The sequence below is a fragment of the Pteropus vampyrus genome, unplaced genomic scaffold (genome assembly GCF_000151845.1).
Source record: "Pteropus vampyrus isolate Shadow unplaced genomic scaffold, Pvam_2.0 Scaffold46, whole genome shotgun sequence".
In the NCBI taxonomy this organism is placed as follows: Eukaryota; Metazoa; Chordata; class Mammalia; order Chiroptera; family Pteropodidae; genus Pteropus; species Pteropus vampyrus.
The window spans coordinates 1,599,749-1,611,101 of NW_011888827.1; the positions used below are offsets into that span (position 1 = coordinate 1,599,749).

The following is an 11,353-nucleotide window of genomic DNA, read 5'->3' on the forward strand; positions in this document are numbered from 1 at the left end:
GAGGGAACCACCTGAGTGGCTTTTATTTCCTGTTTTGGTGGTGAATACATCTAAACAAAAGTAAGTTTTGACAATTACAAAAAGTTGTCAAAACTGCTCCAAACACTTAAGATCTATGCATTTCATAAATAAGTCAGGAAAAGCTTTGGGAGCATCCACACAACAGGACATCTCTGTAAAAACATGAAACCCACTCACATTAGTTTGTGACCACACCCTGATACAGCAGCCAAATGTCAGGGGATGTGAACGGCTGTCATGGGTGGAGATGTCCACTTCCCACAAGCAAGTGTTCCAAGTGACCCTCGCTCCCCAGGCTTGAATGACTGCGTAAGTCCAGTTTAAACAGCTATCGACAGGGCCTAGACAAAGCAGCTGGCCAAATCGGTCTTATCTATTAATGAATTCCAAATACTAGGAAATCAGGAAGCAAGTCCAATCAGTTCATTTAACAGGCAGTATAGAAAAAAAAGGAAACTCTCTGCCAGCCAGCGTGGAACTGACTCCACCCTTGACATTCTGGAGGGTTTGGTTACCTCTGCTCTTTGGGGGCAGCACAAGATTAAACCTAAACCCAAAAATGAAGAACATGTTCGGAACTCTTCAGTGTAAATGTGCTTTCTCACTCAGAAGTACGTCCCGTTGTATTCAGAGAACTTAACATATGAAACTGCTGAGAGCTATCTATATAGAACATAAAGTGTTCTATTGCAAACTGTTTTGTTTCCCCTAGACACGTGCGGTAATTTTAAAACAAAGTGAACCAACATACACATACTTGACTATCAATATTCCCAACACTAAAAACTATTCCTTTTCAAATGAAAATCACCAAGATGGTTTAGAAAAGGGGGCGGGGGCAGCTCTCAGACAACAAATACTTGATCTCATCATTACAAAATAATTGGCTAATTTTGGTCCCATTATGTCAGTTGCATTAAATCAATAGGACACACCATATTATCCTATTATTGATCTGGCAGTACCTTGTTATCTATGAAAAATGTAGAGCGATCAATGGCAACACAGCTGAGAAAATGTCATGGTTCACTCAGAGGCAATTATTTTTGAATTTCAAAAATAAGATCACTTTATAGATTTTCACTCCTTTCAAAATATTCTTATAATGCCATAATTTATAATCCAAGCAACAACAGTATATAAACCAGGCTTCTTCCAGAAAATTTTCAAGAACAATACTTTTCTAGATTTTTTTTTCCTTTTATTGCAGAATAAAATCAAGGACATGATGCAGGGCCTGAAAACACAGCTTCTCGTTTCTCTTTTTTGGTTTTTACCGGCCTGTGCTTCACTGGTGCGCACATGGAGACAAACGTGCTTGCACGTGGAGTACGCACACTTGTGTCCTGGTTTCAGTTTGACCACCATGCTCATGAGCGTGTAACACCTCACGGAGTTGCCGTGAGGCTCAAGGGAGATGAAGCGCTCTTGTAAACTGCAATTATATGATTCTATACACAGGAAAAATGAGATGAAACTTAACCGCCAAAACTAGTAACCTCTTTCACAACTCTTAACCTCCATCATCCCTTCATCACGCCAATCGACTCTCAAAAACACTGCTCCGCGTCTAAAATGCCTTTGAGTTTCACCCTTCTTTCCAATTTCCTCTTATTCCCCATCTTCTCTTGCGGAGTCACTGCCGCCTACTTCAGGCCCTTCCACCTCCACACCGTCACCCAGTGAGCTCCAGAGAACGCAGACTCCATCACAGACCTGCCCCTGCGGCCCTGCCGCCCCACAGCGGTGGCTCGCCAACAATGTCCCTTTATAAACCAAACCAGGCAGTCACTACCGCCACAACGAAACTGCGGCCCATCCACACACTAAGTAAATGGTTTTAATTTAAAAAAATCAAGTTGATAACAAATAAGATTTGCTCCAATTATTTCTTTTCCTTTTGGTACTCCACTGAGCCAGTAGGCCCTAGCCAATAGCAAAAGAAAGTAAATGTTAATGGAAAAACCAGGAAAGAGCCAATATGTTCAAAAGTTCATTTATCTATGGCCATGCCACCCTAAACATGCCCGATCCCATCTGATCTCGGAAGCTGAGCAGGGTCGGGCCCGGTTAGTACTTGGATGGGAGACCACCTAAGACTAGGTGCAGTAGGCATTAAAAAAAAAAAAAAAATTCATTTATTATAGACATATCTGCTCATGGTCAAAAGTGTATAATATGGTTTATAAAACGTATCTTTAAATTTTTAAATTCCTAAAGTTAAAACTTTAAACAGATGATTTACTGCTAAATCATACTTTGTGACAGAATTAAAATGGTCAGCATTTCATGATGTTTAAAAGCACCATGACTTTCATGGCCATGAGATGTCTGAGAGTCACTCCCTTACAAGAGAAAATGCAAACTTCCACAGCTGCCACGTGGGCCTTCAGGACCTCTGCCCTGCCATACTCTCAGCTCACCTGCTGGTCCAGCTGCAAAACATGCGCCCACGCGGGAAGGCCACTTCCCCTGACCCTGTCCCCGCGGGACGTCTTCTCTTACCAGCCCCAACCCCTTCTCCCCAGGCCAGACTGCCACCCTCATCTGGCGCTGACAGAGTGGACAGCACTCTGTTATAAGACTCATGTGTCACCACCTGTGGTCAAATCTCTCCCTCTAACTAGACACAAAACCCTCAGTTCATCTCCAAATCCTAAGAATTGAGCACAGTGCCTCACCGAAAAGATACATTTATAAAATGTCGAATAACTCCATTGCTTAAGCTAATCACAACACTCAGATCTACGACTATAGTCAAACTATGTATAAAGAAATCGGCTGGTTAAGTTCCAAAGAAGTAACGCAAACCAGAATCGCAGAAGGTCAGAGATGGGTCAACGAAGACCACGTTAATGACAAAAAAAAGAGCCACCCTAAGTGCTACCTAATTTTTCTAATTATTTTTTAAAATCTTTGTAAAATTAACTTAATAAATGAAAATTAAATAAAAGGGAGTTTTTCCCAAATGTTTTATTTCTTTTTAAATGCTTTTTAGTTATTGCTGTTGTTACTTTGTTTTGTAAAGAATTTTTGTTTTTTGGTTATTAGTTAATGAGATTTGTGCGTGTTCTTTAGAAGGTGAGAAGGACTGGGAAGAGAGAAAATGAGCTAACATTTATTAGGTGCTAATTTTCAAATGAATTACTTCATCTTCACTCCAATCCTATAAGAAAGCTATTATCACTCCCATTTTAGAAATGAAGGAAACCAAGCATCAGAAAAGTTCAGCAAATTGTTCATGAATATGTAGTTAACAAGGGTATGAACTGGAAATTAGGGTGACTGACTCATCTATTTGTCCAGGATTTACCTAGATTTTGCAATGGAAAATTCCCATTTTAAAACTGAAAGTTCTTCATCTTGAGAATTTTCTCAGTCCTGAGAAACCGGATGGTCAGTTGCCCTAACTAAAATTTAATTCCAGTTCTGGCTGACTCCCAAGACTGGGCTTCCATCAACTCCACTGCTGTGTCCTGGGGCAGGGAGCACACTAGCTGCCCTAACCATGATGGCATTAAAAATTTCCAAAATGTAAACAGGCTAACAGGCTAGTCACAGATGAGTTTGGTTTTCTTTTGAGGCAGAGATGATCGTTACCAGTTTGACTGCTTTATGTTTTACGAAGTTAGCTATCTTCTTTCTGGGTCCCAGGGGTATTCCCATTTCCTTCAAGTCGTCAACAGTACACATAAGCTTTAAAAAAAAACAAACAAGCACATTAATTAATCAATTAATCAGCTGAGTGACAGATGAACTAAAACAGAAAAAAGGAAATTATAAAAAAACCATATCATCTAAAGCAATCTAAGATCTAGTCAATTATTTTAGAAGTTATTGTTATTTGTTTTTAAATCATAAAGTAATTTAGGCTGTAAAATCTTAGGCCTCCACACCAAACCATTTCATTAACTTTTTAACAGAAAATATATGCACATTGTACAAAATTCAAAATCTGCCGTGATGAAGGCTCTCCCCTCCACTCCTGTCCCAACCACCCGGCTCTCTCAGCAGCAACTCCTGGCAATTTGCTCTCCTTCCAGAGAGAGATATCTTCTGTATACACAGCATCCGTGTGTGTGTGTGTGTGTGTGTGTCCGTCCTCCTATGAAAACAGGAGTGAACTTTGGTCTTTTCACATAATGTATCTAAGAGATCATTACACACCAGTGTCTCTGACACTGCTTCACTCAACAGCTGCAGGGTACACCATTATGTAGATGCACCATAAATGGCTTCACTGGTGCCCTACTAGTGGACATGAAAGGTGTTTCTAAGGTTTTTGCTGTTACAAACAGTGCGGCAGTGAGTATCCTTGTACATATTCTTGTGTGAGTGTATCTCTACAGAAAATACTCCTGGCAGTGAATATAGTGGAACAAAGGGTATATATTTTTTATTATAAAAGATACTGCCAAACTGCCGTCCAGAGAGGTAGTACCAATTTACACTCTTAACAACCATGTGTAACAGTGCCTGTTGCCTCTCATCCTGGACACACAGTATATTATCAAACTCTTTGTTCTTGCCAAACTGATAGGTTAAAAATAATTTCACTGCACTTTTAATTTGCATTTCCCTTAGGAGTTTTGATATAAGAAGCCATTTGTTATTTTCTTTTTTGTACATCATTTGTTCTTACTCTTTTCCTATTTTCCCACTGTGTTAACTTGGATAGTTAACTTGTAGAAGCTCTGAATAGTAAGGAAATAAGCCCTTGTCTGTAATATGTATTCCAAATATTCTTCTTAATCTATTATTGGCTTTTATATGTTATTTATGGAGTCTCTTGCTACACAATTTTTTTCTTTTAGGGCTTCTGGGTTTTGTGTCACACTTAAAAAAACCTTCCCAGATTTTTTTTTTTTAATTATCCTGTGTTATTCAATTTTTTAAACATTTAAGTCTCTGCTTTATCTAGAATGTATTATGATGTAAGAGTGTTAAAATCATTCTTAATTTTTGATTTATACACAGAAAAAACAATTTTAAACAAAAATAAATCGAACTATCATCAGTACCAGAGATTCCATATCGATCTTTTCCTTTTCAAAAGTGCTAACATATTCAGAGAGGCTAAGTGCTTCCAGAGTTTCTTGCAAAGTTAGGACTTCTTCATTTTCAACATCAAGGTCACAAGACTCATCCAATATCAGCTTTGGCTCTTCAGACATCTTTAAAAAGAAGTTGGAGAACATTACAAAACTCAGAAAAACGCCCATAAAAACTCTCCTGATCACAAAAAAATCTTAAACAATTCTGTTCACTTTTTAGTAGTTTGCCACTCAAAGCTTTACATATTCTGAAAAAGCATAGAAACAAATCATTCATGCTCCCATAACAACGAGCTATGTGATTGTTACACTTGAAAACCTTGGTGTATTCTGATATACAGAAACAGTTGAGATTTTGGAAAACTGTTCAGCTCCAACTCTAAATCTAAATGTTAATTGGGCCATACCTGCTTTTCCTGAAAATGTGGCTGTTTCACAGCTCCATTAGCAACAGCAAAAGCCTCAGAAGACTTGGATAAAGTCAAATCTTGCTGATTAGACAGGATGTCAAACAATATTAAAGAACCTAAAAGAGAAGTTAGCATTTTGCTTTTTAATGTACTATGTGTTTTTTATAACACTAAATACGTTCTACTTTTTTTTTTTTCAAACTCCCTGGGCAGAAGTTATACAAAACTTAGATATTAATCAAGATCTGATCATCAAGATCCTGGTTTTACCAAATAGCAGAAAAAATTAAAATATAAAGCATTCCTAGGTAATATGAAAGGTGGATATAGCAAAGGTAAAATATAAACTCAAAGCATTTGTTTCTGCCTTTTATAAAACTTAAAGTGTGCAATTCTCAATCTTGCACTAACAATGTCACCCACAAAGAAAGCAGTGATGACGCAACAAAAATTGTGTTTAAAATGTGGCTGTTTAACAGTTTTACCTAAACTGTGACCAGCAACAGAGACCCCTCCTTTGAAGTCTGGGTTCCGACTCATAAAGAGTGCGTGCAGACGGTTTATCTCCATTCCCACTTTTTCCACAATGGTCTGACAGTAGGTGGGGCTATTGTAAAATAAAATATCTAGCAAGGTTTCATTGGTAAAGTGACGAAAACGACCAATACTTGGTAAAGTGATTTTCTTAATATTCCTGTTCAAAAGAAAAAAAAAAAAAAAAACAGTATGTTCAGTTGGTAGCCACCTTAAATCTATGTATTTTTTTAAAGTTTAGACTTTGAATCCTGAAAATACATTGAGTAAAAAACCATCACACAGAGAATATGAGATCTTGCTTCCTGGCATGTCATCAGTTTGGTTCAAATAAACTCATAAAAATTAAAAAAAAACAATCTCCCACAGACTAATTATGATTTGATTTTGTAGACAGTTACAAATAAATCAAAATAAAGCAAAACAGCTGCTGACTGTGCCTGTATCTCTAATACGACTTTTGGATTCTCTGAAGAATTACAAATTAAGGCCTATGAAAATATTTTAATTTTTAAAGAAGAAAGTCTATTCTTCCAATTTATTGGAAATCAAGATACCAGACCAAACTCGTGGGTAGAAAGGACAACAGACATGTAGCGAGAAGTAAGAAAGGGGCTTAATGGGATAAAAATTCTTCCTGATGAGGATGGCCACAGCGGAGTTCGTGGACATTCGTGGACAGGGAAAGAAAATACCCTCATAACAGGGCACGGCATGGAGGGAATGCTGTTTGTAGGAGAAGTTTTATTAAACCATGTGCCTTGAAACTTGGCGTTCACTAAAATTCGGATGTTATTAGCCCTGTGTCCCAGCATCAATATTACCTAAACTTCAAAAAAAAATTACCAAAATCTGTGGTTCTCAGTTGGGAGCATTCAAAATTGAGTTGGGACATTTTTAGTTGTCACATTGCCTGGTGAGTGCTGTGGGCATTTAGTGGTATTTAGACTACAGATACTAACCATCCTACAAAGCTGACATGACAAAGAATTGTCTTGCCAAAAGAGTCTCCACTGAGAAACAATCATCTAAACCAGGGGAGGTTTTACACCCAGGGGACATCTGACGATGACTAGACATTTTTGCTTGTCACTTTAGGGGGAGGAATGTGCTACTGTTATCTAGCGGGTAGAGGACAGGGATGCTGCTAAACATCCCGCAATGTACCGGGCAGCCCTCTATCTAAACCTCTGTATATTAGTATTTTAAAACCAGCATAAATTTCCTAGATTCTCTTAAACATTTACAACAGGAATACATATATACATACATGTGTGCATGTGCTCACACACACGCACGCAGAAAAGCAGCATAAAAACTTAACAGCCAGTATTTAATGTGTCAGAACAGGTATAAAATTAAAATTAAAAAATACATTTGTCCAACAGCCAAGATATAAAAGTAACGAAAGTTTCCATCAAAGATGAATGGATAAAGACGACGTGGTACATATCTAAGTGGAATATTACTCAGCCATAAAAAAAAAAAAATGAAATCTTGCTATTTGTGACAACATGAGTTGACCTAGAGAGTATTACGCTAAGTGAAATAAATCAGACAAAAAAAGACAAATACTATAAGATTTCGCTTATATGCGGAATCTAAAAAATAAACAAAATAAAAACAAACTCATAGATACTAAGAATATTTTGATGGTTGCCAGATGAAAGGGGGATTGGAGGGATGGGTGAAAAAAGGGGAAGGGATTAAGATGTATGAATTGCCAGTTATAGAAACAGCCATGGGGATGTAAAGAACAGCACAGGGAATATAGCCAATAATATTGTAATAACCACATATGATGCCTGGTGGGTACTAGATTTATCATGGTGAGCACTTCGTAAGAATATAAATGTCTAATCACTATGCTGTAAACCTGAAACTAATATTATATGTCAACTGTAACTGAAATATTTTTAAAAATTTAAATACATTTGTTGAGTCATAATAAACTACTTTATAGTCTAAATTTTAAATCTAAGTTGGACTAATCTGAAAAACAGATTATCAAAATCCACAAACCTGTCGACACCAGTGGCATCCCCACCCAGGGAACTATGCCAGTGAACCGGAAGGAACTCCACTCTGCTTATTTTCTGATCGTCTAAAGATTTCTTGAAATGGGTCTGGAGCAATTTGAGAGAAACCACCCTAAAATCATCCACTTAAAAAAAAAATCAGGAAAAACAACAAATTAATTAAATTGTCCTAGTTTGATAGGTAGTTAGCAATTACCTCAACTATGCCAGGATTTTTACAACACAAACTTTTCAAGAAAAAAAATAAGGATTTAGCCCCAAAATAATAAACTTAATGTTTAGAAAATTCTTTAAATTTTTCATTATTTTAGAGAAACATATAAATGACTGAAAAACGTTGAACTACCACATGCAGGCAGCACGCACTGTGGGCGCAGACTCTGGAATCAAACTACCTGCTCCAAAACCCACGGACCTCAGTGATACGGGGCAGCTTAACTTAGTCTCTGGACCTCAGTTTCTCGCCCAATAGTGGGGATGACAATAATGGCACCTACACTTCAAGGTTTTAAGGGTTAAATAATACAATACATGCAAGATACTTGGCACATACCGAGTAGTCAGTAAATATGAACTATTATACAGACATAAACTTCAAAAATTTATGTAAACCAGGCAGATTCATACTTCCATTAAATAACTTCTCACAACCAGTTCACTATAAATCAGTTCAATATATGTAGGTGTTCCTAGTTGCTGGAAGTGCTCAGGCAGAGGCTGTCAGAAAGACTAAATTATTTCCAAGATCCCATCTAATTCTTTGCAGTCTAGAATTTCATGAGTTATACATGTCATAAGAACAAATCAAGTACAAATTAATAATACCCAGTGATCATTTAAATTTCCCCTTATAGTCCCTCAGCCAGTAGTATACACCTAAAAGCTATCTTTAAAAAAATGAACATTTAAAAAGTCCTTCCAAAAGCTCTCCAATCACTCCATAAAATAAAATGACTAACACTTACCACATTCAATAATGCTTCTAAAGCGCAAGTCACACACAGGTCCAATGCCATGTACCATGAACACCAAATGGTCAACTTGAGGCATCTCCCCTATGAAAGAAATACACGAATAACTACAAGCTGGAAAGTTGTTTGGGTTTTCTTAATTAAATGGCAGCATTCTAGATATCCTTTTTGTCATCGCGAACTTGCCAAAGAAATTCGTGACCTTTCTAACCTAATGAGCCTCGTTACCTTCTACCAAATTAGAAGAGAACTCAAAGTCCGTCCTGGAATAGAACGTGAGCCAGACCAAGGACTGGGGGAAGCAGGCCGTCTCTGATCTCAGAGGCTATGAACATCTGATGTCCAGCAGTTTTGTATCTACTGAGGCTCCAAAACCTTGTGATATCTTCAGAACTCGCCAGGGCACTAAACCCCACGTGGAGAAGTAATTTGTCAATATAAAACTTTAAAACCTTTCCTCCAAATTCTTCTCCTTGATTTGTTGGATTCATACATACCACATATAGGAACATCTCCAAGTTAAATCTACTATTTTACTCTGATTATTTCATTCGGATTCATGAGTACATTCATTTTGTAATTTTGTAAGACAATAAAACAAATATGAAGTACGTAATTGTCCAAGTAAAATCCTATTTTAAATGGTGTAATAGGAGAAACCAAAGCACAAACACTGGAGCAAGGGTTAGCAAACCACAGCTCATGCACCAATCCCTGCACACTGCCTGTTTTTATAAACAGTTTTATTGAAACACAGCTATGCCCATTTGTTTATCTACTGTCTGCAGATGCTCTCACACTACAGTGGCAGAGCTGTGTAGATGCAATAAGGCCCACATGGCCTGCAAAGCCTAAAATATTTATTAATTGGCCTTTTCAGAAAAAGTTTGCCACTCCTGTACTAAAGTAATACATACTAGTTGAGATATGACAAAACAAGCCCAAAAGCCTAATTTTGACCAGCACAGTGTTTCTTTAGACTACGTATTTTAGAATCTATATTACATGGTGTGTATACCTTCACAGAATTCTAAAGTAAAAAATAAACAGACAAAAAATAAATTTTTAAAAAGATATGTGCCAGTCTGGCTGATTTCTGAATGTTATGGCAGGTCATCCATATAACTTTCTTTTTCTCATCAGTCTAAAGAATGATGCTAAAATAGAGAAGTCTAGAAATTATCTTGGTCCTAACAAATAATACACACCATCAGGAATCTCATCAAGGTTATCATCGATTCCACGCTTCACAACCCTGGGCCTTGTCTGTCCATCTTGTGTGGTCCCCCATTCATCCGGCACTGATGAAGGCTGGAACTGAACAATAACCTTCAAGATGCAACAGAGGGATAATGAGAGCTCACTAGCAAGTTCATTCAACTGCAGGTGAAACAATGTATTTCAGTACATAATAAACGACTTCAGAGTACGGATAATTTACAAATCCAGTACGAGTACTGTTTCCCCCAAAACCAATTCTGTAACAGTCCTGCTAGTGTTCATTAACCATTGAAACTAAGCAAATCAAAACCAGTATTTCCAATACTTAAGTTGAAAAATAATACGACTAAATCAGAAGTTGTATACCTTGAATTAGAAACGTAACATATAACCAATGTACTGTATACTTAAAATAATAAAATTAAAAATCACTTAACCTAAAAAAAAAAAAAGAAATGTAACATAAACACTTAAGTTTACACATAAGAAATCAAGTAAAGTTACCTACAATAGAGGAGTCTATTCACAAATTCATTTTCAGTGCCAAAAACTAATTTTCCCACCACTTTTTAGGAAGACGTATATTGTTAAATCAACTGTATTAAATAATTAAATCAAACCTGATGTCCTATGAAAATTTTTCTTTCAAAAAAAATGAATGGTATGCAAAATATTTGTACACAAAAGGTTAAAAAATCAGAAGGATAAGAGTTACCATCAACAGGAGACACTGGGGAAATGCAGAGGTAAGAAGCCTTTATTTTTCCTTTGATACCTTTTTATACTGTTTACATTTTCTTGACATATAAATGTTTTATTTTTTTACTTCAGTATCAACAAAAGCTATAGAGGTAAGTTAGAATATAGGTTATTTTCGTTTTTATACTTTTCTATAATAAATAAATAGCCTATGTTCTGAGAAACTACTGTGTACCAAGCACTATGCTAAATGCTTTTGCACAAATTACCTCACTCCATCCAAAATATGGCCCTGGAAGGTAAATCTTCCAGGTGAGGAACTTGGAGCTCAGAGAGATTAAGGATGGTAAATGAAAGAATGTGAACACCACTAATCAATATCTTAAAAAAAAAAAAAAAAAAAA

General features: G+C 36.8%; 1 protein-coding gene and 1 pseudogene across 1 annotated transcript in view; one reads left to right on the forward strand and one right to left on the reverse strand.

Moving 5' to 3' along the window:
- Positions 1 to 11,353, reverse strand: part of SEC23IP (SEC23 interacting protein) — a 36,076-nt gene that overhangs the window by 14,603 nt on the left and 10,120 nt on the right. The window contains exons 6-13 of the mRNA XM_023530073.1: positions 10,238 to 10,358; positions 9,024 to 9,113; positions 8,042 to 8,183; positions 5,971 to 6,179; positions 5,483 to 5,601; positions 5,043 to 5,195; positions 3,578 to 3,717; positions 1,336 to 1,456 (exon numbers count right to left, since the gene is read on the reverse strand). Coding sequence (XP_023385841.1) covers positions 1,336 to 1,456; positions 3,578 to 3,717; positions 5,043 to 5,195; positions 5,483 to 5,601; positions 5,971 to 6,179; positions 8,042 to 8,183; positions 9,024 to 9,113; positions 10,238 to 10,358 — 1,095 coding nt within the window. The remainder of the gene's footprint in view (positions 1 to 1,335; positions 1,457 to 3,577; positions 3,718 to 5,042; positions 5,196 to 5,482; positions 5,602 to 5,970; positions 6,180 to 8,041; positions 8,184 to 9,023; positions 9,114 to 10,237; positions 10,359 to 11,353) is intronic.
- LOC111739107 lies at positions 2,021 to 2,136 on the forward strand (annotated as a pseudogene).